This window comes from Paroedura picta, chromosome 11, assembly GCF_049243985.1.
Source record: "Paroedura picta isolate Pp20150507F chromosome 11, Ppicta_v3.0, whole genome shotgun sequence".
Classification (NCBI taxonomy): domain Eukaryota; kingdom Metazoa; phylum Chordata; class Lepidosauria; order Squamata; family Gekkonidae; genus Paroedura; species Paroedura picta.
Window position 1 is genome coordinate 39,790,478 of NC_135379.1, and position 27,138 is coordinate 39,817,615.

Consider the following 27,138-nt stretch of genomic DNA (forward strand, 5'->3'; position numbering starts at 1 on the left):
AAGAGAGAAAGATAGCACCCTTACAGATGGGCATCAGAAGATATTGGCAGAGCTGTTGGTCCATGGCTCTGCATCCCCATGCAGGTGTGTTGCTACCGAGTGGCAAGCAATAACTGGTACCATCCAGTGTTGTTATCACCCTACATTCTCATTGGGTTCCATTAGCCAATGTGCAGTGCTGCAGCTGTGGTTCTAGTTGCTCCAGTGGCCCCTCTTAACATCTGTAAGTAATGGTATTGTCTTCTCCTGCCCCTTCATTGGTATTGGGGGGGGGGGAACTGAGATATTCTCGTGACATATCCCACAAATAACCACTGTATGTATTTATGCCAGAAAAATGTACACTACTCACACAATCCAGTTTTGCTTGATAAGCTCCGTGGTAATGGAAGTTCAGCCTTTGTGAATGTGAATGATTTCTTCTGTTAGATCTACTGCGTTCTATTTCCATTGAAAAAGAAGTGGCTTCCTATCACCAGGGCAAAAGGAGAGCAAGACTGAAAATAGTCACCGTACTCTGAATTTAGAATTCTTATTTATCTTTCAATCCATTCTGTCTCCTCTTCCAGGTCACTAGGATGCATTTTGTATGAGATGTGCTGTTTGGAGCATGCATTTACTGGCCACAATTTTTTGTCTGTTGTTCTGAAAATTGTAGAGGATGATGCACCTTCTCTTCCAGATTCCTATCCAAGGAAACTTAACACAGTTCTGCACAGGTGAGGTTTTTTTTTTAAGCTTGTGTCAGCTCTAGCTATTTTAGTTGGCAGGAGAATCAGTGGAGTAATCTCATATCATTTATGTTTCAGTATGCTGAGCAAGGACCCTGCAATGAGGCCATCAGCTGCAGAGATTTTAAGAAGTTCCTACATTGATGGTCAATTACAGGTACCAGAAATGAGCAAGCAGTAAATATGTCTGAAACAATAAAATCAGAGTCCAGTAGCACCTTTGAGACCAACAAAGATTCGAAAAGTGCTTGCACTCAAAAGCTCACGCCCTGAATAAATCTTTGTTGCTCTTAAAGGTGCTACTCTGATTTTATTGTGCTACCCATTTGAATCTATGTCTGAAACAGTGTGTTTTAAAAAATGAATTAAGATAATGGCTGTCTCAAGAAAACATGAGTTTCATAAAATACGAACTATGCCAAACAGAGTTGCCCCCCTCTAAGTCAATTGAAATAAATGAGCTGAGAAGGGTGTAACTCTGCTAAGAATTGTCCTAACAATAACTCTGAATAGGAAGGGACTGTAGAGCTGCAATTGTAAGCATTCTTACTCAGAAGTATCACTGGAGTTCATGAGACTTGCAGTCAAGTAGATATGTAAGGGTTGTGTAGTCTAAGAGAGAAGGATCCATTTTTAAATTATTTGTGTTGTCAAAGTTTGTTCACTTGTATTTGTTTGAATTCTCAGTTAATATTTAACTCAGAAATGCCTACCATTTCTGCACCGGAGGCTTTGTGCTGGGATGCAGGCTGCAATTTGTGCCAGGACAGTTTTCCTTGCCTCTTCCTGCTGCCACAAGAGGGACCATTTGGCCTGGTACACCTTGTCCACCCTGAATTTCTGCTCCCACATGGGAGCCAAGGCAGCAAAGTTCCCAGTGCGGAAACGGTCATTTGTGAACCTGTGCATTTCTGTTGCTACATATAAGAAAGCTGTAATACCTAAGGTGTATGAATCATATTTCTTATGAGCCTGATTCAAGGATGTTGGCAGGCTTATGTAATAGACTGAATTCTTCTCTAACGGTAGCCTGCTTTCCATTATACTCCCTCTTTTCATCTCCTTGACGCTGTCCTCTCCAAGCATTCTCTGCATTTCTCGAGTGGTGACCGATAACCTTAAGAATATTGAGAGATAAATTAAGCCAGTCAGTAGCTCACCCCACTACTGTGTCAGCCCGTTCCATCCATTTTCTTTTTCTACATATTGGTCTAGAACAATTTTGTATGCCATGTAGATGGGCAGACTGGAGCAGCATTGTGATGGGGAAGAGCTAGAAGCAAGATTAGACTTGTTTAGTATTTTGCTGCCATGGATCTCTGAAACTCACCCTGAGTTCCAAATGAAGATCTGGTCAGTGTTTCTCTTCTTTCTTAATCTCCCCAGCAATTTACTTTTAAATCCCCTGCCTCAACTCTCCAGTCCTTCTCACCGACTCCCTCCACCCTTTTTTCCTGAAACCTACGTATTTCTCTCTTTCCCATCATCGCTCTCAATGCGATTAATAGTAGCATCACCATCTGTAACAGAGGAGTAAAAACCACCCAGCAATACTAGAGCCAGTGAGCCAGAGTGCCACTAGCCAAAAGGAGCAGAGTGTAGGGCAGCCGGACATGGACAGTTAGAGATGAGAATTAACTGAATAAGTTAACCTAAGGATCTGCTTAGGGACCAGGTTTTTCATTAAATCCTCCTATACTTCCTACTTGTATTTTAGGGTTTATAAAAACCCGCCTTGAGCCTCTGGGGGGGGGGATAAAAAAAGGATGATGATATAGTAATAGTAATAGTAATAGTAATAGTAATAGTAATAGTAATAGTAATAGTAATAGTAATAATAATAATAATAATAATAATAATAATAATAATAATAGGTAACTGACAGTGCAGTGCTATGCAGAATTACTCCAGTGTAAATCCATTGATTTCAGTAGAGTAACTCTGCAGCCCTGACCTGGATGGCCCAGGCTAGCCCAATCTTTCTGCCAGATCAGAAAGGTACTAGGGTTGGCCATGGATAGTATTTGGATGGGAGAGCTCCAAGGAATAGTGAAGGCATGATGTGAACGTAGGCAGTGACAAAGCACTTTTGAAAGTCTCTTGGTTTGAAAACTTTAGGGGGTCACTGTAAGTCAGCTGTGACTTGACGGCACTGTCCACCAACTTCATAGCATTACAGTGTGAGTTTCTATGTGTATTTTTGTGGAAAGTTTTTACTCCCAGCCTGGCGTAGTAGTTAAGAGTGGCAGCCTATAATCTGGAGGGCTGGCTTTGATTCCCAGCTCCTCCACATGGAGCCAGCTGGGTGACCTTGGGTTAGTCACAGTCCTGTTAGAACTGTTCTTACCGAACAGTCCTGTCGGGGCTCTCTCAGTCTCACCTACCTCACAGGGTGTCTGTTGTGGGGAGAGGAAGGGAAAGGCCACTTTGAGACTCCTTCAGGTAGTGAACAGCAGGGTAGAAAAAACAATTCTTTTTTTTTTGCTGTGCACAGAAATCCCTCACCACTGTGCAGCCTGTTAATATTTAACTCAGTTTGTTATTTCGAATAAATGTGATTGTTCACCTAGTAAAAGAACCACTTTGTTCAGATTGAGTTTTCTTGACTCCATATTTTTTCAGCCAAGCTGTAATCCAAACTCAGAGCATTATTCTTGCTGGACTCCCTGGTACAGTGGGGAAGGCAGGAAAATGACAAATTCTCAGGAGGGATCCAATGAGAAGTTATTTATTTAATAGGAAACATTACCCGATTATGGTATGGAGTAACATATGCAAAATAGAGACAGAGTCCTTCTCTGAGAAACAGATAACCTGAGATTTGCCAGTCAGAAAATAATGAAGAAGAAGAAGAGTTGGTTCTTATATGCTGTTTTTCTCTACCTGAAGGAGTCTCAAAGCAGCTTACAATCGCCTTCCCCTTCCTCTCCTCCCAGCAGACACCTTGTGAGGGCAGTGAGGCTGAGAGAGCCCTGATTTTCCTGCTCGGTCAGAGCAGTTTTCTCAATGCTGTGGCGAGTCCAAGGTCACCCAGCTGGCTGCATGTGGGGGAGCGCAGATTCAAACCAGGCTCGCCAGATTAGAAGTCCGCACTCCTAACCACTACACTAATCTGGAGGGATGGTAGGAGAGAGAGGTGACTGGGGACTCTTCTGGTCTGAAGTTTCATTGACCTACATCATGTTCCTCCAAAAGATCTAAAATGGTACAGTTCCCATTTGCCTTTGGTTCTATCAGCTAAAGTCAACCTGGCACAAAGAGCACGAGAAAGTTGAGTTCTCTGCACTAGTTTTGGGAAAGCTATGAAATTCTGCACTGTAATAAAATAAATTGCTGTATTTACTTCTTTACTTTTCCCGGTAGAATATGAAGTGTAAGTTTACAAATATGATCAAGGAAGATCAGGTGCTTAACTCTCAGAAAGAAGCAGCTCATATCATTACTGCCATGTGAGTATAAAACTATTTTAATGCAAGATGGATTAAAAAAAATGTTTGGATGCTCAACTGATCTTTGAACCCTCTCAAGAGGCCAGAGAAATTTTTGTGCAACGTATTTTGCATTTCAAATGCAAAAACACAACAAATGCTTTGGCCTTCCCTCTCTTAATAAGGTTGTGCAAATTTGTGTTACTTTTGATTAGGTTTCAAACTGGGTTGCAAAATGAAATGAAGTCAGTTTCATGTGTGCCCTGTGGCTTGAAGTTTATTGTTCTGATGCATAAGATAATTGTTGAGCAATAGTATTGTTCCAAGGACTATAGTAAGCATAATTCTGTGTCATGTTTCCTATGTCCACATAAATTGCACAATTTATATATAATGGTTTAATATAAGCAATAAAATCTCCATGCTGTAAGGATTAACAAAATTTTAAAGTTGGCAATTACATCCTGTTGTCCTGAGTTATCCTTTTTGCTTTCAGTGGGATCCAGCATTCCTCTTCCCTTCTGTCCCTAGAATGCAGTTTGTGTTCCTCTGCTGCACTAATAAACAGCTGTTACATTGCACTGCAGGGGGAATGATTCCTTTTGTTGTTCCCTTGCCTGCCATAAGCAGCGTTTCTTACACTTAACAGATACATTTCTGTACATTTCTTGAAGGTGCTTAGAAGTCAAGGAAGGAGGAAAGTATTATTTAGCATGGAAATCTCTGTGCTAAACTGCATTACAAGGAGCTGTATGAACATATATTCTTATCATACCGGATGATAAGAGCGGGTCCTTGCCCCCGGAGCCCCTCATGAGGGCGGGCCTACCATCGCCCCCAGATTTACATCTGGTTGCCATAGCTGGGAATAGGTGATCTGAAGAATAAGGGCCTAATGAGGGATTGCTGTGATTGCCACCTGTGTTGTTCTTATTTGTTTTATATTGTTGAACTAAATATATATTATATTTAGTTCAGCAGTGGAATAGGCTGCCTAAGGAGGTGGTGAGCTCCCCCTCACTGGCAGTCTTCAAGCAAAGGTTGGATACACACTTTTCTTGGATGCTTTAGGATGCTTAGGGCTGATCTTGCGTTGAGCAGGGGGTTGGACTAGATGGCCTGTGTGGCCCCTTCCAACTCTATGATTCTATGATTGTATTTTTATGGGGTTTTATATTTTTATTATCTTGTGAACCGCCATGGGCCAGCTTGTCTGGGAGTGGCGGAATAAAAAGGGGGCTGGAGTGAGACTTCAGATGAAAAGGGAGTTGCTTGCATGCTCCAGCCAGAGGCATTAGAACAGGTCCATCAAGCAGCAAGCAAGCTACACAAAAGTGGGATCTACCCCTTGCTGCGCTGATGCTCCTTGCCAGTGGTTCTGTATAAGAAAGCTGTGGCCAAACTACTTTACCAAAGATGAGTGTGTGTCTCCTCCTTCGTGGCCTCTACACATGTCTTCCTTAACACTCAATTATATGCTTCTCAGTGGGAGAACCCTGTCAACAGGTGGCATCAGCCACCTTCCACAGTATTGTTCTAGAGTTCTGTCTCCCACTGAACATTAAAATGATTTAACTAACTTTTTCTTGTGACACTATTGCTGTGAGGTGAACCACAACCAACAGCAATAAAGAAAATATCTTATTCCTGTTCTCAGAAGGGCTGTAAACCTAGGGTTGGCAACCTATGGGAGATCATAGAAGGTAGAAACTTACCTCTTCAGCATTGCACAAATGCCATGACATCACTTCTGGTGTGATTTGGAAGTGACTTCATGGCGTCTGCATGAAGTTCTAGCTGTTTTAAGATCATGGTGGCAGTGACATCATGGCATCAATATAATATCAATTACTCCCTCATTTCCCCCAGAATTTTTCCTGAGCATTGCAGGTAGAGAGTGGAAGGTCTGCCTAGTCTCAAATGGTAGATCTTTCAAGGTTTTGAATGATAATCTTGGTATCCTTTATGCCAGGGGTAGTCAAACTGTGGCCCTCCAGATGTTCATGGACTACAATTCCCATGAGCATATGCTAGCAGGGGCTCGTGGGAATTGTAGTTCATGGACATCTGGAGGGCCGCAGTTTGACTACCCCTGCTTTATGCCATGGCAAATGAAAATACAAAAACAAAAAACAACTCAGCTTGGATATGTAGCCAGGGAAAGATTACCTCAAACAGCAGTTATTATACTGCCCATTCTGTGAGGACCTATGAACCAGTTTCTTCTCTAACTTGTTAAACCTCTTTCCTGAATTTTCAGATTTTGTTAAAGCTTGTTTCCTACCATGAGACTATAAATATAATATGTTTCCTCTAGAGCATCTTTATTTATAGTTGAAACACATATATTCAGTATAAATTTGTCCAGTCTGCTGTAACAATGATCATCTGATTTTACTGCTATGCTTCAAACTAGCGGGTAGATTTCTCTTCCCCTTTCCTTTTTTGTGACCAAATGGCATTTATGAATATTTCATTTCTGCTTTGTAATATATGTTTATGAGTCCCTTTGTATTGCAATGGCATATGGTTACAAACAATAAACTCAAGCTTGATTTATTTAACAAATACTATAAAATGTAGACAAACAATATGTGATCCCTGTGTCTTTCTGCAAGAATAGTCTCTCATTTTAATACCACAAAGAGATCGTTCTAGATACGTGCAAAATGGTGTGAAGCTTCTGTTTGTGGTAGAACTTGAAAGTTTGCCTTTATGTCTTTATACATGGAAAGAAACAGTTTAGAAACTTTTACTGGTATAAGCTTTCTTAAATCTGCATTATTCTTCGGAAATGCAATATTTTACTACAGTTGGATTAAATATTTCAAATGTTAGGCATAACTAGAATAATTAATTCCAGATATGATCACTTGTAGGTTGTATATTGACTGTAAGATATTGTCAGTCATTGCCTTGAAAAGCTTTGTCAATCAGAATAGCTTTGAACTCTGACCCAAAGAAAGTGCATTTCAATGACCAATTGAGCACGGGGCTAGAAATCCGGGATGGCAGCAGCAGGGCAGCCCCGATTATGCACGCTGCTGCCACCATCCCAGCCCTGGCCTGGTGCAGCGCCCCGGAAGTCTCACAACAAGGGAACGTGGAATCTTCCACGTTCCCTTGGATGCCACGGGTGCCAGCGGGGGCTGGGTTGGGCCAGCCCTGTGCATAAGTGGAAGAGCTGGGCCTTTCAGCCTGGTCCTTCCCTCAACCTATGGTGTCTCTAAAGGGACACTACATGCCCCTGTCAGCTCCGCGGAGCTGCGGAGCCGACAGGGGAGTCCCCCCACCTTGGTGGGAGAGCAGCATGCCGCTCTCCACCATTGTGTGGTGGGTGCCTCATTCCCCCCCACTCCGCCCCCCACTCACCTCCTCACTGTTGCTGCCTTTAGGCAGCGAGTCAGGCTTTCCAGCATTGTGCGTGTGACTGCACTACGCATGACCGCACTACGCTGGGGCAGCCCGTATACCCTGGGGGATTCCTGACATGGCTGCTGCCTGTATAATAGGTCAGTAACAACAACAATACATTTTCATTTCTATCTCACCTTTCCATATTGTTACGCATGGCAGGATCCCTGCCTTATGCCTTGGCACACTGTCTTCTATAACCAATGGCACCCCACAATAGTCTAGGCTTAAGCTAAAGCCATGACACTGCTAGGGTCAGCCAAGCCAGGCCAGACTCCATCTTAGAAATCTTGCTCTCTGCCTCAGGTTTGGAAATCCAGGTGCCTCCATGCCCTACTCTGGACCCCCCCCCCCATTGTATTTCTAAGTGAGTGGACTGGCTTCCTCCTGTTTGCCTAAGGGCTCCTAGGAAAATCCTTTGTCTTGCAACATTTTTCACACTTGGCCCCTCTGCCAGGGGAAATCTCCTCCCCACATCCTGCCAGCTAGACCTGATGGCTCTCTTCCTCAGAGCCATTAATACCTTTATCCAAATCCATTTACAGCCATCACCCCCACTTGGCCAGGTATTGTCCTAATCTCCGGGGACCCTAGAAACTTCCAGCACATGCTTACCTGAGCCTTGTCACGTAGCCCCCTTCCCAAAATCCTATAAAAACTGTGGCTTCACACAGACACTCTGAGTGTCTTCCAACCCGGGACCTCCCACGCTGGTTCGTGCTCCTTCCTCTGACCCACCACTCCTCGGACAGGTAACTATCAAGCCTTCCACTCTTCCTCCCCCTTCTCTATATGACTGCTTGTATGTGTGTTAGCTATTTGTGTGTCTTTTTGTTATTTTCCTTTCAATAAAAGCTTATATTAATATTTTACCATTTACATCTGTGTTTGCCTTGAGTTCCTACAGGTGCTCGACCCTCGTATACAAAGGTAACGATCCGATAACGCTAAGTTACCCCCCTCTCGCAGCATTTGAGCTAATATTCCCCACAAGCTCAAAGATACGTGTTTTAGGACACGTGTCCAAGCAATTTGGGTAACAGATTATGGTGGATCTCGCGGGCAATTGCCCCAGGCTTACTCGGGAGTAAAGTGGACGCACGGCACTCTCCAGTAACCCGGACGTAAGGGGAAAAGCTCGTTTGAACTCTTGGCATAAGTGTGTGAATGTGCTCTTGGAAGTGTGCTTTCTAAAAGGGTTGGCCTCTCTCTCTCTTTTCTACCCTTTTGCTATTGTTTTGCTCCTGCTGGAGATTAGTTTCCTTTAAGGCTAGGAACACCGAGGCAAGGTTTTCTTAGGCTTAGACGGGCGGGTGGACGACACGCACCCAACAACAGTTTTCTTTAAGGCTAGGAACACCGAGGCAAGGTTTTCTTAGGCTTTTAGACGGGCGGGTGGACGACACGCACCCAACAACTAGGGATTTACCAAGCGTAGGAAGGCATTAGGCAAAATTCCTCTTAGCTGTAGGAAGGACCAGAGAAATCCCCCTACCGCTACTTCTCGTGCAAGCAGAGTCGCTCTCTGTAGCACCAAATTGCCCTGCGGCCGCAGGAGTTGGAGTTTCGAGTGTCGGGAGTGGCACGAGAACTCAAGCGGGCTTTGCGAAGCTCAGATGATCCAGGTTTTGGTAATTTTCCCCGTGTTCAGGAAAGCCAGGGCGATCCTAACCGAATAAATTAGCCGGTACCCTCAGGTTTTCTTGGTAGTTTTGTCCCTGAATCGAGAGAGCCCCGGCCATCTCGGTATAAAATAAGAAAACTAGCCAAACCCCGTAAGGACGTGCCTTGACGGGAGCCCTTCCCCCTTTTCCCCTTGCCGCTTTGAAGGATATAGAAGCCGCAAGAAAATCCCCCAGTGATCTCTTCCCTAAAAATACCTTCAGGTTTTCGGTGGTTTTCCCGAGGATCAAGTGCGCTCCGGCAACCTTGATTGGAAAAATCAGCCATCTGCTTGGTTTTTGGTAGTTTTTGCCCTGAACTGAGAAGAGCCCCGGCCATTCTCAGCCAAAAACAAACTAGCCACACCCGTAAGAGGTTAAACTCCACGGGATCCTTTTCCCTCTCTCCTCTGCTGTTTAAGAGACGAGCAGCGGCTGCCCCTAAACTCATCCCCTCTGTGCTTGCTTGCCCAGCGACAAGAAGCCAGAAAACCAAGCCCCGTCCCCTTTAAGATCTTGGAAATTAATAGGAAGAAATGGCATCCAGATTCAATTTGACTAGCCTGATTGCCCGTAAGGAACCGGCAGACAGATTGACACTCTGGGTGACCAAGAAGGGCGGCCGGAACCCCTGGCGCCCGGGAGCTTTTAAAAGCTCTAACCCCCTGGAAACCCTTACCGAGGCTTTCCAAGAATGGTGTAACACCAGGAAGCTCGGGGGTGGCAGTAAGGACTCTTATGCCACTTGGGGTATGTTTGTTGCCCTTCAGGACAGTGTAGCCCAGATTGCTGAGCTGCAACATGCCCTAGAGGAGAAGGATGCCCTAGTGAAGGAGCAGGTAGCTCAGCTGACTGACCGTCTCGAACAACGGGAGGCCCAGTTAGCTGATCTCCTGGAACAGCGTGAGGCTCATATCATCCACCTCTCCGAGATGGAGGACATGAGGACTGAGCGCTTGAGTGCACGGGTGGAGAAGGCTCATCAGCTTCAGACCATCCAGGAACTAGAAAGTCAGCTCCAAGCCACAAGGCAAAGAGCTGAGGTAGCAGAGGCTCGCATTCTCGAGCTAGAAGCTGAGCTAGTTAAGATCAAGGGAGCTGCACAGTTCCTAGTGGAGAACAATGTGGCCAAGCATGCTCAAGTAAGCCATGAGGCATGCCATAGAAAAATGCAGGAACTTGAAAAGCAGTTAGAGCTCCAAAGGGCTCTAGTTGCCACAATTCATCCAGAGACTCTTCCCCTTCTACCTTCTGAGCCTCTGCCAGAAGAAATAACCCCCAAAATGTTCATAGAACCCCAAGGGGAAAATTCAGCTCCCTTCCACCCAGTTCTAGTTACAACCCCTGCAGATAGAACTGAGAGGCAGGAAATCCAGAAACAGCTCCCCATTGCAGGCCAGCTTAGAGAATCAGGTTCTCTTGAATTTCCCACTAACCAGGACTCCAAAAATTTAAACATTCAGGCAAACAGTGGTCTCCACTCTCAGTACAGGATCAAGAGGGAGAACCGCTTTAATCAGAATCACCCCAATTCTAATAGGAATAGAGACAATCGCTCCCTGCAGCCACCTAATGGCTGGAGCAAACAAAAGCCAGGAGAAAGGAGTAAGCCACAAAATGGTTTCCCTTCAAATAATTTCCCCCCAAATACTCTCAAACCTAAATACTTCCAGAATAGAAATTCTGCCCATCAGCAGCGCAATAAAAGAATCAGTAACAGGACTTTTCTATGGCGGGAACTTAGAAATACTGGAGCAGACATGTCCCAGTATCATGACCAACCCACATCTGTACTCATGTTTGGTTTTGTAAAGGCCATTAGAGAGAAAAGGGACAGAGACAGATGTGAGCTACAGAAAACTAGCCCCATAGAAATTTCTTCTCAATCCCCTAAGGACTGGCAGAAGGAAATAGAGAAATTTAAAACTCTTACCCAGAAACAAGATTTAGAAATTAAGGATCTTAATGAGAAAAACAAGGAATTCCAGGGTGAACTTTTAAATGTAAAAACCCATTTGCAAAATGTACTGGATTTCCAAAGCCACACAGATAATAAATTGAAAAGAAAATACAGCAGATCCAGCAACCCAGCTTCACCTCTTGTCTTTAAAGAAAAGGAAATATTCTCCGTTCCCCCATCACAGAGTCAGGAAGTAAATCTTGCCTCTGAACCTGTACAGAGTTCCAAAATCCAAGTTCACAATAATGGTTCAATATGTGTGCTTCCATTTTTACTTTTAAACCTCCAAATTTTAAATTTGGCTGCAATTAGTAGAGCCTCCAGCTATAGTTGCAGTCACACTGAAACAGCCACTATTTTGCAATCTTAAAACAGACTCTCTTTGTCTAACTGCCTTCCTAGGCACTCAGCCCCATGACTCATGCCTTGCTCTCCCCTATCCAGGCAAATAATCTACATAACTAAGGAACTTTAACAGCACAGAAAGTATTCTTTCTTCTCAAATCAGGAAGGGGAGAAGTTTTGTTTCTTTAAAGACTGACCCCTACCTCAGAGAGAATCTAAGGGGGGGGGAGTACAGTAAAATAGTTCTGTTCTAAAATATGTTTTGTTTTAGTTTTTATTTTTAGACAATTTTGGCTGCTTTTAGTATTTGAAATATTTTCTCTTTGAGAAAAAGCAATCCCTCCATAGTTTTTCCCTCTGACATTTTTACTTCCTATTTCAAATTTTAATTGACAGTTAACACTTTTTTTTTCATAAGACCATTTTGTTTAAAAATCTGTTTTTGCAATTTTGTTTTTGTTTTGAATATGTTTAGAAAGCTTCATACAGACCTTTCATTTGGGTACTCAGGCTTCCACTCAGCCTGACTCCTATGAAAAGGCACTCTGTGTATGTACAGAGGAACAGTCTTTCCTCCTTAAGAACACAATTCTTTTGACACACTATTGTGTAATGGGACTCTGACTTCATCTTCATGTTCCTCTCATTCATTCTTTCCCACTCATATTCTCAGCAGTACTCCAATGTAACTTTTAAAAGAAGCAATTGACATCTAATCAGCCTGGCCTACCAGCAGGCAGATCTCGATCTCAAAAACAAGTTTCTATACCTCAACCTTTAAATTTTCTTTAAGGTTATTTGTTTTATTCATTTTTATAAGAAACCTTTGCTTTTAGATTTGTGCTTATGTGCTCTAACTTTTTAGATTGTTTATGTCAATCCACAATATTTTGCAAATTCTTTTGCCATGTTTTTGAGTCCACTTTTAATTAGGAGTCCTCTCTTGTGCTCTTTATAGCAAGATCTTTATAGATCACAATCAAAGTTTTGTTTTTTAAGCTTTCTTTTTGTGTTTTGATTTATCTTATTTTCCTTATAGAGAAAAATCTGTAGTATGCTTTTAACCTATTGCATATCAGAGCATCTATTTCTTTTTGTGCTTATTAACTAGGAAGCAATTGACCAGATTCTATCTAGCAATTCTCCTTTTTTCCCCTCATATATATGTGTGTGTATTTGAGCTGCTAATCTATTCATTCATAGACCATGTGCTACATGTTTGCAGGAACCTTTAACTTTGGCTCTTTGATTCTTTTTCTGAATGCTTCTTTTTACACAACAGGGCAGAAGGCCAGTAGACCTAGCCTCCAAAAGCTATCTGCTTACAGGACTTGAAGGACTTTCTCTCCTCTTGTGTATTTCTACAAAGCATCTCGCTTCAGTCATCAGTTTTCTCTCAAATTCCCAAACTCACCAGGAGTTTGGCATCCTCCTTCCCTTGTCTTATAATTTTGCTCTAATCTCCCTCTCCCTCCCTGGAGATGGCATCTAGCTCCTCTTAAATTCTATTTTCAGTCTCTGTAAGGTCATGGTGGGCACCCACCACAGTAGATCTTTTTGACAGTCACTTATGGGGGCACCCCTCTGCTCCAATCTTTCATTTTGAGTTCATTGTCTTCAAAGCTCTCAATTGGGTGTCTCCCCCTTGAGCTCTTCAGCTCCACTGTGCTGTTGATGCCCTGGGCCACTCAAACATTCTTGCAACCCGCGTCTGCCAAGCCTGCCCTAGTGAGGCTCCAGGCTTGTGCATCACAAACCTCAGATCGCCAGGCCAGTTCCTGATGGTCCTGCCTGTGTGCTCTTCACCTGTATCCTGCTCGCCAACCTCCAGACCTGACCTGGTCAAGATGACAGCGACCCCCTGCCTGTGTTTCCTGTGAATGTGGTCCGGTGATTGTGACCTGCTGCTCTGCACTTTCTGCCCCAGCCTACTTGCTGGTGAACTACTGATGCTTGCTGTTTACCCCAGCTCCTGCTCTATGAAGCCTCACTGCCCAGCCTGCCTGCTGTTTCTTCTATGTGGAATCTCTGACCCTGCATACCCTCTGACGCCCTGGATTAGTGCCTTTACTGCCTCTTCCCCTGCCATTTCAGTCACGAGGGGGGGAAGAAGATCAACTTGCAAGCTAACCCGGACCTGCACACATCTCCAGCTATTTGCTTGTTGCCACAACCTCTTGCCAGTGGCTCTCTCATAAAATGGATCCTCGCCAAAGTTGCTTTTTACCCCCATGGAGGAACCTCCTCCACCATTCTATGTGTTTGCAAACATCACCCAGCAATGTCTTATATATATATATGCATATATATATATCAACATCTTCAACTGCTGAACCAGTTGCTCATCCTCATCAATCCTCATGTTCAACTATTCAAGGAATCTCCAGCTTCACTCCCACCTTTACCAATGGGACAAGGGGGGGAGGAAGTTTTTCAAACTGTATTGTCTGTATTCCAAATTGTATTGTGCCCTGTATTTCAACTCACTGTCTATTGCATTGTGCCTGTATCATCAGTTTAAAATAGTTTGCTAGTTTATGTATATAAGTTCTGCTAAATTGCTTAGCTTTACTTTGTTCTTATTGCATTGCTTATTAGAAGCCATTGCTTAGTTCATTGTCTAACTTTTTAGTTTCTGACACTTTCTGCCTGCTTCATAGTAATTGCTTGATATTCATTGCCAGCATTTTCAGGATTGCCTAGTGCTCGCATTCTAAAATATTGCTCAGGTACTGCCCAGTTTCCTGCCTGCATAGAATTTGGTTTTCACTGCATTTGATTTTTGTCTATTGTTTGCTAGATTGCCTTGCTCAACGTATTAGTTTGCATTGGTTCATTGGTTTATTCATATGGTGGAGACCTCACGCTTAGCTAGTTCATAGTTCATGTATGTTACATTTAGTTTTGAGTGGTTGTGGTAAAGAGGAACAGCAACTTCACAGCTTTCCTTAAGTCACCCAAACCCCTCCTAAATGTGTTTTGTTTTTAATTTGGCTTAAGTTTTTGTAGTGGCAGAAGATGGCCCCACTTTTCTCTCTGAATTTCTAGTCTGAATTTCAATCTTTGCCGCCACTAACACAGTATATTGGTCTGTAGTGAATAAATTGGACATATAATTCACTACAGAAGGGGGGGAATGTTACGCATGGCAGGATCCCTGCCTTATGCCTTGGCACACTGTCTTCTATAACCAATGGCACCCCACAATAGTCTAGGCTTAAGCTAAAGCCATGACACTGCTAGGGTCAGCCAAGCCAGGCCAGACTCCATCTTAGAAATCTTGCTCTCTGCCTCAGGTTTGGAAATCCAGGTGCCTCCATGCCCTACTCTGGACCCCCCCCCATTGTATTTCTAAGTGAGTGGACTGGCTTCCTCCTGTTTGCCTAAGGGCTCCTAGGAAAATCCTTTGTCTTGCAACATTTTTCACACTTGGCCCCTCTGCCAGGGGAAATCTCCTCCCCACATCCTGCCAGCTAGACCTGATGGCTCTCTTCCTCAGAGCCATTAATACCTTTATCCAAATCCATTTACAGCCATCACCCCCACTTGGCCAGGTATTGTCCTAATCTCCGGGGACCCTAGAAACTTCCAGCACATGCTTACCTGAGCCTTGTCACGTAGCCCCCTTCCCAAAATCCTATAAAAACTGTGGCTTCACACAGACACTCTGAGTGTCTTCCAACCCGGGACCTCCCACGCTGGTTCGTGCTCCTTCCTCTGACCCACCACTCCTCGGACAGGTAACTATCAAGCCTTCCACTCTTCCTCCCCCTTCTCTATATGACTGCTTGTATGTGTGTTAGCTATTTGTGTGTCTTTTTGTTATTTTCCTTTCAATAAAAGCTTATATTAATATTTTACCATTTACATCTGTGTTTGCCTTGAGTTCCTACAGGTGCTCGACCCTCGTATACAAAGGTAACGATCCGATAACGCTAAGTTACCCCCCTCTCGCAGCATTTGAGCTAATATTCCCCACAAGCTCAAAGATACGTGTTTTAGGACACGTGTCCAAGCAATTTGGGTAACAATATCGCTTAGGGTGGTTAATAACAATCAAAACAGCATACAAGCTTCAGAAATTAAAAACTTTTACAGTTTTCCTAATGCCCCCTAATTAAAATTTCCAAACTGGGGGCTGGAGTTTGGGTTGGGAAGGGGTGATCTTCCAAGGCTCCTCCTCCTCTCCGCTGCAAAGCCAACATTTCTTGGTGGAGGTTATTTTATTTTAGGTCTCACCCATAAGCTTGGTGGAATAGCTCTGCCTTGTATCTATATCCCTTTGAGAGGGAGGTCACACCAAATAGAAACTGATTGGATCAAAGACCTTCTCACGGATGGCAAGCCTCAAGTGTCTCTGCGGAATGTCATACCTATGCGATTCAAGCCCTCTGGAAGGAAACCGAACACCTTTAACTTTTTTATAATAATTAACTTTATTCTCCACATGTCCCTGTGCCCCCAACATGTTTTAAAATCTTAATATTTCTAATATTTATATCCTGGTCTGTGACCGTATGAATGAATGAATGAATGAATGAATGAATGAATGAATGAATGAATGATATCTAGGCTAGATATCAGGAAAAAAAATTTCATAGTCAGAGTAGTTCAGCAGTGGAATAGGCTGCCTAAGGAGGTGGTGAGCTCCCCTTCACTGGCAGTCTTCAAGCGAAGGTTGGATACACACTTTTCTTGGATGCTTTAGGATGCTTAGGGCTGATCCTGCGTTGAGCAGGGGGTTGGACTGGATGGCCTGTATGACCCCTTCCAACTCTATGATTCTATGTTTCTATGAATGAATGAATGAATGAATGAATGAATTAATTAATTAATGAATCAATGAATGAATGAATGAATGAATGAATGAATGAATATTTATATCCTGGTCTGTGACCAAATGAATGAATGAATGAATTAATGCTCTATCTTGTAGGCCCTGCAGAACTGATAAGACTGCAGTGAGTGTTTGCCAATTATACTGATCTAAACTAGGTGCTGTTAGGGTGGGATTTCTCTCTAGAGCCTCTTATCATTATGCAAACTGTTATCCCTTTCCAGTCCCATGCATCATCATTGTTTTCCTTGGGTGCTGGCTGTATGGATACTTTAAAAAATAAGAAAGGATGGTTTTTCAACATAAAGGTTATCAGTTAAAATAAGTGGCATCTAGCAGCCTTAATTGTAACGTTGTCTCATTAACAAGATATTTACAAATGCTTTTATTATGTTTGAAAGCAATTAATAAAACACTGCAGTCTGAACTTCATAGTGTATGAACTGAAAGCTATAATCTTTATTCATGGTACTGAAGATAATGAGGTTAGATGAGATAATGTGGTCATCAATATGCTTTTTCCTTTCCGATGTTATTATTAAAACACCAAAGGTGCCCCTTTGTTCTTTTTTCCAGGAAATAATTAATATGACTCATGTCAAATAAAGGGGGTTCAAAGGTCTAAGTTTACATAATTTAATTATAGGAGAAGTAGGGTATTGAGAGATTAATGTAATTAGAGGACTGTGTTATGTTAATATTCCATGCATCTTAACTTCCATCTTTGCAAGCATTGAGATTCCCCATACTTGACTGATGACAGGCTTCAGCAACTACGTCCTGTAATAAATGGTTGCCGAAACTTTAATAGTACAGTCCTAAACAGAGGTGCGGCCTTCTAAAGTCTGTTGACTTCATCCTATTCAGAATAATTGTGGCAATAATATTGACTAGCAGGCTGGCGATTAGCCAATGAATACACGTCTCTTGTTTGGCATTAAAATGTTTGCAGCCTTTAATACAACCTCCCCTAATAAGGTTTGGCTCAGCACAGGCAAGGAAGCCTGAACCCCCCACAGCCGTCTGGCTGCTTAGTGATAGGAACCATGACTTCATGGAACCCACTTCATCCCAGCCAGGAGAGCGCCCTCCTGTCAATGGTCTCCTTTCCATGGGTGATGACACATGGGCCAACGGGAATCTTCCTCCTAATTGGTACCCCCAGGCCGCCTGGCTGCGAACCCCTGGCCACCCAGCTGAGTGGGCCGTGCCCGTACATCAGCCGGCCTCATTAGAGAGACCCCCCACCCCCAGGGAGTACAGTGTACAAACTGGACTCTTGGTTGGGCCCGTGCCTGTTGTATTCGGCTTTTCCTTCCTTTGCTGGACTCTGGGACCCACTTTCACAATCCACGCATCATGCAGTTTTAAATCCCATCATGTGGAAGCATTGTGTGAAGTGAGCTTGCGGAATTCCCGATCATATTCCATAGCCGCTTCCTCACCCGCCACCTCCCATGCCTCCAGCACATTAGAGAGGTGGTGAGTGAGGGGCCACCCTGGTTCTGGGAAAGCCCCACAGATCAATGCCTGGTATTTGGCATCCCCTTGTAACCAGCTGAGCATCAACCGCTCTCTTTCCTGCTTACCAGACTTGTCCTTGTCCCTCTTGCACCCAGTGTCAGCCCCTTTATTGCACCCCTTGAACAGGGAAAAACATCCACGAAGTACCCATTCAGGGCTCTCTTGTGGACCTTCACTGGCAAGTGTACCCCCAGTGGCACCTCCCCATCCCCGAACCACCCAAGTTTTCCCCATTGCTTGGCAATAACGCCAGCCTCATCCAAAAGGCACTTGGTTTCTACTCTGTGGCTCTTCATCCAAGTGAGCATCCCAGGGACATATGCCTCTATCCGATTCCACCCATCATGTACCTTTAAGACCACCCATGATGAAGAATTACCTGATGATGGGCTGTGCTTTGACAAATATCTGTGTTTTCACCCCTTCTCCTTCTGTTGCTTGCGGCACCTGACACCCACCCTGGCAGCTGTAGGGGTGGGTACTAGGGAATCAGAGCTGCCCTCCTGGCTAAATTCCTCAGTAGAACTGGAGCTGGTCTGAGCATGCTGCCCTGTTTTGCCAGATGTAATCTGGGCAACAGCTTTTGAACATCCCTCCCAGAAAGCAGCTTGCGTGCTGGGAGGGGAAGCCCCCTGGTTGCTGATTTCTAAGGGAGATGATGGTGTCAAGCCTCCCTTGGGGTCCTGTTACTTTGCAGATTGCATCATCTTGCTAGTGCTCCCAGACCTCTGCAACAGGTGTCCTTTGTGCCTCATTGGGATTGACCTGCGGTGGTGCCTGCTAGGTCTGTGCAGAGGGGAGGGTGAAAGACGCCTCACCCTCCTGTCGCTCAAACCCCCTTCATTTTCTTTGGACCCCTCAGACATGGAGGTTGATGTAGACCCTCCTGAGATGGATTAAGATGCACCCCCACCATCCCCAAGGCCATTTCGGTGGGCTGTTCGTGCCATGATTGGGCTGCCCCCCGCAGCCTGGAATGCCCAGTGCGTGCCTGGCCCCTCCTGCCTTCTCCCTGGGCCTGCTGCCCCTGGGAGCTGGCAAGGCTTGCTGTGCAGCCACCTCCCTGCTGCTCTGCCGGGCCCCGGTGACTGCAGATGACCAGGCCTCACAAGCTCATAAGGTGCTGGACCACCACCCAGTCCCCTCCCTTATTCATGGCCACTAATTATCGAGGAATTGAAGTCAAAAGAAGTGCTTTTTCATCTCTTCTTTCTGGTACCCATAATAAGGCCAGTTAAATATCCATAAAGGAGAACATTGGCAGGCAGTGGCTTGGATCCCACAAGCTGTTAAGTCGTATGCACGATTCTTGAGCTCACAATATTGACTTCACAGTTCTCAGACCTGCCCTAAAACACTGAATTGTTGTTGGCAAACAAGTCGGGATGGCTGTACTTCATGACAAAAGCGTGTTCCCTCTGTAACACTTCCCATTACGTTTAGGCAGAAAAAGGTGCATCTACAAACTCTGAGAGCCCTATCTGAAGTCCAGAAAATGACACCCCGAGAAAGAATGAGGCTACGGAAGCTGAACATCGCTGACGAGAAAGCAAAGAAATTGAAGTAAGATGCAAGGTGTTAAATTATATTTTTTTCCTTCTGGGACCGGTCTACTGATCTTCGCTATCACATCTTCCCCTCCTCAAATCTCCAGTAGCTCAAGAGGTTGAAGTGTTTTCCTGGCAGGGACAAGCCTGGGCAGTTTCCCAGTTGCTGCTCCCAGTATAGGTCTTCCACATGGCAGGTTTCCCTTCCCCTGCTGCTGGCCATTCCCTCCCGCACAGGGCTTGGAAAAAGAAGAAGGAAAGCCGTATACATAGAAGCATTGGGTTCCCTGTCTATGGCTATATACACTATGGGGCAATGATTGATCTTAGGGTTGCCAGCTCTGGGTTGGGAAATACCTGAAGATGTTGTGGGTGAAACCTGAGGAGGATGGGGTTGGGGGGGGGGGATTCAGTGGGGTATAATGCCATGGAGTTTTCTTTCCAGAACAGCCACTTGGAAAGAGGGACTTCCTTTTTCTGTTTTCCTTGTTTCGGACTTTAAAATAAATCAGTGGCTCAGAAAGCAGCAGTATAGATTTATTTCCCATGTTTGGCTCCCATTCCAGGGACTCAATGTAGAAAATGAAGCTCCACCCGCCCATGTACTTTCAATCTGACATCCAGTAGCACCTTTAAGACCGACAAAGATTTATTCAAGGCGTGAGCTTTCGAGTGCATCAGTGCACTCGAATAAATCTTTGTCGGTCTTAAAGGTGCTACTGGACTCCGATTTTATTGTGCTACTTCAGACCAATACTCATTGGAATCTAACCTAACAATAAGAGATCCAAACCCTATAGAACCTCAAAGTGAGTCAGTGGTAGTGCTTCTATCACCATGGCTCCTATAGCCGCGGGCGGAATGCCGAAAGGGCCGAACCCTTTGTGCTTCTGACCACCCTCCGGCTTTAAACTACCTGCAGAAAGACCGAGACAAATGTTTAGCTGCCCAGGTCTTATGCAGTGGCCTTAAATATTCCAAATTTGCTCCCTCGTTCCCATATGAAATACAACAGTAAATACAATCACGGTGCATTTGTAACCCTCCCGCCCACCAAGAATTCTATAAAAGCAGTGGCAGCAGGGTATAAATTAAAACAGTAAAACCAGCAAGTCTCAGAAGGAAGGAAACAGGTAAAATAATCCCCACATACAGTCAGTAAATCCAACATGAAACCTAAATAGAATAACCAGTTAAAAATGGCAAACAGTGAAACTGAATTAACAGTCATCTTGTAAGACAGGGGTAGTCAAACTGCGGCCCTCCAAATGTCCATGGACTACAATTCCTGGGAATTGTAGTCCATGGACATCTGGAGGGCCGCAGTTTGACTACCCCTGTTGTAAGAGTTTTGTGGAATGAAATCTTTCATCTTGAAGGCCTTGAAAAAGTGGTGCAAGCGTTACCATCTAAGTGCAGGGGTGGGGGTGCTGCTGAAAAGGCTCTCCATGGGTGTCCCCCCCCACCTAACTAGAGATAAGGCCAGTTCCCACTCCCATCCATCAAGTCTCAACGCCAACGATCTCAAGGCAGTCAAGCAGCAGAGATTTTAAATGCCCATGAAATGGCAGGTATGATAAGATGGGATGACTGAAAATCCAAGGTAAGGTATGAAGAAGGTAGCATTTATTTCTCACGCCTGCACTTGTCATTGCTGGAATGACAGATACTAAAGTCACTTGCAATTTCTTTCTCCTGTTTGCCATTTGTAATGCAATGGCCTGTAATCTTTTCAGACAGCTGGCTGAAGAAAAATACCAAGAAAATCTCAAACGAATGCAGGAGCTCAGATCCCGTAACTTTCACCAAGTGAATATAGATGTTCTTCATGTAAGGATGGATACTATTCTTTGCTTCACTTTTCTAAAACCCAGTCAGTTTACTTATGGTATTTCTTATTTTTATAGCCTTTTTTTATACAGAGGAACTCTGAGCCCACCAAATTACAAAACAGTATCCCAAGGGGGGGAGGGGGAGTAGGAATGGACTAGATCAGCTGGAATAATGAGAATAGTCAAGCCCAGCTCCATTCCAGGTTGTTTCTGGACCATTTCATTCATAGGTTTCGTGGGACACAGCCAAATATGCCACCTTTAAGTACCAGACAGTGGCACTTGCTTTGCTTATTTGATAACAAGACTATCTGAAATGTCCTAAATAAGTCGTATTCCAAGTGTACTTCCAGATGGCAAATACATTGAGCCTTAATGAGTCACTGAAAGCAATCAGTTCAACGATATTACTCTTACTGATTGTAGGAATGACGATGGTGGTTTTCATTGCCAGTCAGCATTCTTGGTTGGTTTGTCGCTAAGCGTGATTAAGCCAAACTTAGAGCAAAGTTTGAGTCCAGTGGTACCTTTAAGACCAACAAACCTTAATTTTTGTATGCATGCATACCATCAGATACACCGCTTATATCCAGAATTAAACTTGTTGATCTTAAAGGTGCCATTGGACTTCAGACCGATACGGCTACCCACCTAAATCTAAGCTAAAATTACTGGCTGTTGTGAAATAAAACAATTCTTTTTGAAACCCTTTTCTGAAAATTCCTGCTGGTATCCCAGGCAGGATGTCTGCTAGGTTGTTATCCTATTGAGGACTACTAAAAGCTTCTCTTCATTTCTTCAACTAAGGAATCTGATCAACCGATTTCAGAGCATCTGATTACATCTCAACCAGTCACTTCATTGGACTACTTGTCTGTAGGATGCAAAAAACAAGCAGACAGTGAAACACCAGGCAGACTTTGCATGTCTGATCCAATGGAGCACGGTAAGAATTTGATACAATTAGAAAAACAGCATCTCATAAGTCTCTGGAAAGTAGAATAATGACGAGAGAGAAAGGAACAATGTCTCCCCCTTCCCTTTCCCCATTATGCCCACCTGATCAATGCAACAGGCAAAGTTCCTCAGCCCCAGTAATTCATTAATTCATTAATTCATTAATTCATTAATTCATTAATTCATTAATTCATTCATTCATTCATTCATTCATTCATTCATTCATTCATTCATTACTTTGATTTATTAACCACCAATCCCTGAGGCTCGTGACGGTTTACAAAAGTCCAGCTAAAATCCATTAAAACCCCCATTAAAATGGACATCCATAAGAACAGCAACAAAACAGCAAGTAAAGATGGCGGAACCCTCAAACCCCCCCTACTCCTCTACAAGGGGGAGGAGAAAGGAGAGAGAAGTCAAGATGGTATACGTTTTTGGCATTGACTGCATATCATTTCGGTTCAGGGTTGCCACACTTGTGTCGGTTTGTTTTGAAATGATTAATGTGATTTTAATGCTGTGTTTATGCAAGAGCTTTGCAATGTTGTGGGGTTTTTTGCCGTTTTAATAACAGCTGCCTTAAACTTGTAAAATGAAGCTGAACAAACTGAATCAATCCCTTTCTTTGGATGCCGTGGTACTCAATCCATGTGAAGAACCGTTAGCCTTCAGTGCTTGTAAAAGCCGGGCCTCTGCGTCCTAAGAGGCGAAGCAGCTGCTTCTGATCAAGGAGCAGCGTAGTTGCAAATATAAATGAATAGCTAAAATACTTCCCCCTTGGTGCAGAAAAGCACTCGACTCTGGAAGACACAGTGATAGCACTGCTCTGTTTCTCACTGCTGACCCAAAGATAAACGGAATGCTGAACAGACACAAGCGATTCAGAGAGTCGGGTATTTGGATACATCAGTCATGAACTGTGGAGCTAGGCTTGCCAACTTCCAGGTGGTGGCTGGAGTTCTCTCTTTGGTTCTTACCTTCAAGACCATACAAGGTCTGTGCCCAGTGTACTTGAGAGACCATCTTTCTGCCTATACTCCCAAAATAGCTTTACGCTCTGCGACCGCTTACCAGCTGGTGATCCCTGGCCCCAAAGAAGCATGTCGGTGCCCAAAAGGGGCCAGAGATTTTTCTATCCTGGCCCCCACCTGGTGGAATGAGATCCCTGAGGAGATCAGGGCCCGACCTGAACTCCCACAATTCCGCAGGGCCTGCAAAAGGGAGCTTGTCCATCAGGAATTTGCTTGAGTCCGACCGACCCAACAACACCCAATGGTCCCCCCTCAGACACCTCCTCCATGGCCTCAACCAGTCTGACCTCTTGGGGGGGGGGTTATCTGAGTTGTCATTCCGGTTACATTGTTGTTGATCAAACCATTGAAATTATGTTAAACTAAAACCACTGTTGGATTATTGTTGATGTTATTTTTGACTGCGTTATATGTTTAGTCGCTCCATGTACTACCCCGCAATGTTATATGTAAACCGCCCTGAGCCGAATGGGAGGCCGATATATATCCAAATGGGAGGCCGATATATATCCCTTTCTTTATATATATATATATAAATAAACCTAGCACTAGACTACAGAAATCAGTTCCCCTGTAGAAGAAGGTAGATTCTCTGTATCAAATCTTCACTGAATCCTCCTTCCACAGACACCACTCCCAGATCCTCAGGCATTTCCCAAGCTCTCAGAATAACTTGCTTCTTGAGTTACTAACCCCTGGAGTTTTCCTGAACCCCCTAGATCTTCAGACTACAGAGATCAATTTCCCTGAAGGAAATGGCACCTTTGCCACACAGAATCCTGGAATCATGTTTATTTGCAGCCAGGAGTCAGAGTTTGCACTAAGAAGTAAGAATCATCAGCAACCCTACTTGGTGTAAATAGAGATCTTAATTTTCAGAAAGTAGCAGCAACCACTGGTACACATAGAGATTGTGAGAGACGCATGTCCTCTGGATTGAGGGATGGATTGGCCATTCTGGGGAACAGTCTTGAATTTAGTGTCTCCTTTTTAGACATTTGTTGTGGGCTAGCCTTCTGGGAGTGTCTCACTGACTCCACATGCTCTGTTTTTATATTTGCAAATAAAGCAAATATTATATTAAAAAGCAAATGTAGTAGTAGTAGTAGTAGTAGTGGAAGAAGAAGAGTTGGTTTTTATATGCTGCTTTTCTCTACCCGAAGGAGTCTCAAAGCGGCTTTCAATCCCCTTCCCTTTCCTCTCCCCATCACAGACACCCTGTGAGGTGGGTGAGGCTGAGAGAGCCCTGATACCACTGCTCAATCAGAGCAGTTTTATCAGCGCCCTGGCGAGCCCAAGGTCACCCAGCTGGTTGCATGTGGGGGAGTGCAGAATCGAACCCAGCTCGCCAGATTAGAAATCCGCACTCCTAACCACTATGCCAAACTGTGGTAAAAGTGACCTCCAGTCTCCGGTCCTCCCAAGGGAGCTATACCTGGGCTGCCCTGGAACATCTCACTGCTTGAAGTACTGGATGCCTGGAAATACTAATAAGTACACAATAGCAAGTGAAACCATGAAGGAAGAGGCTTTAAAACACTGAAGTCAGTGTTGAAGTTTTGAAGCAGAAGATTTTGTGTGACAATTTAAGTCTAGCCTCATCAACTTGTTTTTTTTTCACAGTATCAAGGCAGAAAAAAATCTGTGGGAAGAAGAGATGACCAGGCAGGAGAGACAAAACTTGAAACCCAGGGGCCCAAAGGGAAAATGAAATGGGGCTCACGAGTGGGCAGAATCTCAGGGCAGGAGCTTGCAAAGTTGAATAAAAACAGCAGGCATACATCAGGAGGGGACTGATTGTGCTTGCAAATCTATTTTTATCAAATCACAATGTATTAGACCTAACAGGTTTTCAACGTTATTCTTATCTCCTTTTAACTCTGCATTTGAAAGCTCTGCTGTATGCTTTGGAGACCTGCACACAGAGGTCTTAAAATTCCTTGCTCAGGCATTCAAATGTCAAGGTGACAGGTGCTTCACAAATGGAGAATGAGCGTTTCAGAGTACTCATCTTTCCAGTTTATCACATTGTATTCCAACCCAGTATCTTTGTCATTCTTGCTCTCAATAAGGTAAAGGTAAAGGTATCCCCTGTGCAAGCACCGAGTCATGTCTGACCCTTGGGGTGAGTCAACCTTGAGCCGGCTGCTGGGATTGAACTCCCAGCCTCATGGGCAGAGCTTTCAGACTGCATGTCTGCTGCCTTACCACTCTGCACCACAAGAAGCTCTCAATACAAACATACTAATCTGCTCTTTTTATTGCTCTCATTCTTTGTAAGAACACACTACAAGCCTAAACAAATTTATACCCCTTTAAAGTCATTGATAGTAATGGACCTAAAGGTGTAACTCTGCTCGGGATCCCACTGTGAATTAGGCCCTTGGTGTCAAATATCTGACTTGGAATTATAATTTGGCTATTATTTTTCCTTTTGAAAAACACACAGCTGTCCATCAAGGAAACTAATACTGTGTTTACATGTAGAAAACCTGAGTCTCAGTCCCTGAGAGTTAAAAGAAGGGTCAAGTAATGGCACTGGCTGAAATTCTGGCAGGCTGCTGCCATTCTGAGTAGATCACATTAGCCTTTAGTAGACAATTTACCAAAGGGTAAGGGTGAGGCAGCCTTATGAGTTCAATGCCATAACTACAGTATGGGTTTGGTTGAAATGCCTGGGGAATTATATAAATCTTTGAATAAATAAAAATAAAGCAGGCCTGAAACTGAACCCAGGTTTCCCAAACCTTCTGTCCTCCAAAAGTATCTTGCCTAACAGGTTTCTTGGAGGAGAGAAAGGTGCAAGGAGGCGGAGAACCATTTGCAGGGTGAAGGAAAGATGCTGTGGGCCATTGCAGACCAAGCTCCCTGTCTTTGCAGTTTGGCATAGAGTGAAACTCCAGTGGACTACAACAGGGCACTGGCCCAGTCCAGTCAAGGATATCAGTACATCGAAGTAGGTTTCCACCTGCCTATCACTTATTGAATCAGGAATTGCAACTTAACTCAGAGATGCATTGCAGTATGCACCCTAGCCCATATCTAAACCCAACTGTAGACGTTAAGGAAGGGTTATTCTCTCCATATTTTAATGAACTCAGACAGCTTTCCAGAGCTGCTGTTTACTCCATAAGGGAGAAATAAAGACAACCTGTATGTTTCCTCCAGTTTTGGAGCCGGTGTGGTGTTGTGGCTAAGAGCCGTAGACCAGTGGTCCCCAACCTTTTTATCACCGGGGACCAGTCAACGCTTGACAATTTTACTGAGGCCCGGGGGGGGGGGCAATCTTTTCCCAAGAGATGTCACAGCCGCCTGAGCCCCTGCTCCACTTGTTTTCTCCCCGCCGCCTGCTGGGGGGCGCTGCCAGCAGCAGCTGCACAGTGCCACGCCAAGGGGGAGCCCCAGCCATGGCGGCCACTGGAGAGCACCAAAGGTGAGCCAGTGGCAGGGCAGGCCCCGAGGCAGCAGCTGGGGAGGAGGACGAGGAGGAGCCGCAGCCTGGTACTGACTGATCCACAGACCAGGACCGGTCCCCGGACTGGGGGTTGGGGACCACTGCCGTAGACTATAATCTGGACAACTGGGCTTGATTCCCTGCTCTTCTTCCACATGCAGCCAGCTGGGTGACCTTGGGCCAGTCACAGTCTTGTTAGAGCTCTCTCAGACCCACATGCCTCACAGGGTATCTGTTGTGGGGTAAGGAAAGGTGTTTGGAAGCTGCTTTTGGACTCTAGGTAGTAAAAACTGGAGTATAAAAAACAGCTTTTCTTCTCCCTGTGCTTTGTTCCCAGTGCTGAAGTGCCTGACAAGAAAAGTATATAAGGTCTCAGGAATCACTCCTCATCTGAAGGGCTCAACCCTCAGTCTG

The 27,138-nt window shown here is 44.4% G+C and overlaps 1 protein-coding gene across 5 annotated transcripts in view; it reads left to right on the forward strand.

Annotated features, from left to right (window-relative positions):
* Window positions 1–27,138, forward strand: part of NEK11 (NIMA related kinase 11) — a 111,440-nt gene that overhangs the window by 36,031 nt on the left and 48,271 nt on the right. For 4 of the 5 annotated variants that reach the window (XM_077303606.1, XM_077303604.1, XM_077303608.1 and 1 more), the window contains 6 exons: window positions 570–719; window positions 810–888; window positions 4,095–4,180; window positions 19,344–19,463; window positions 21,184–21,277; window positions 22,087–22,225. In XM_077303606.1, coding sequence (XP_077159721.1) covers window positions 570–719; window positions 810–888; window positions 4,095–4,180; window positions 19,344–19,463; window positions 21,184–21,277; window positions 22,087–22,225 — 668 coding nt within the window. Of the gene's footprint in view, window positions 1–569; window positions 720–809; window positions 889–4,094; window positions 4,181–19,343; window positions 19,464–21,183; window positions 21,278–22,086; window positions 22,226–24,893; window positions 25,020–27,138 lie in introns of those variants that run through there. The other variant, XM_077303609.1, reaches the window with a different exon arrangement.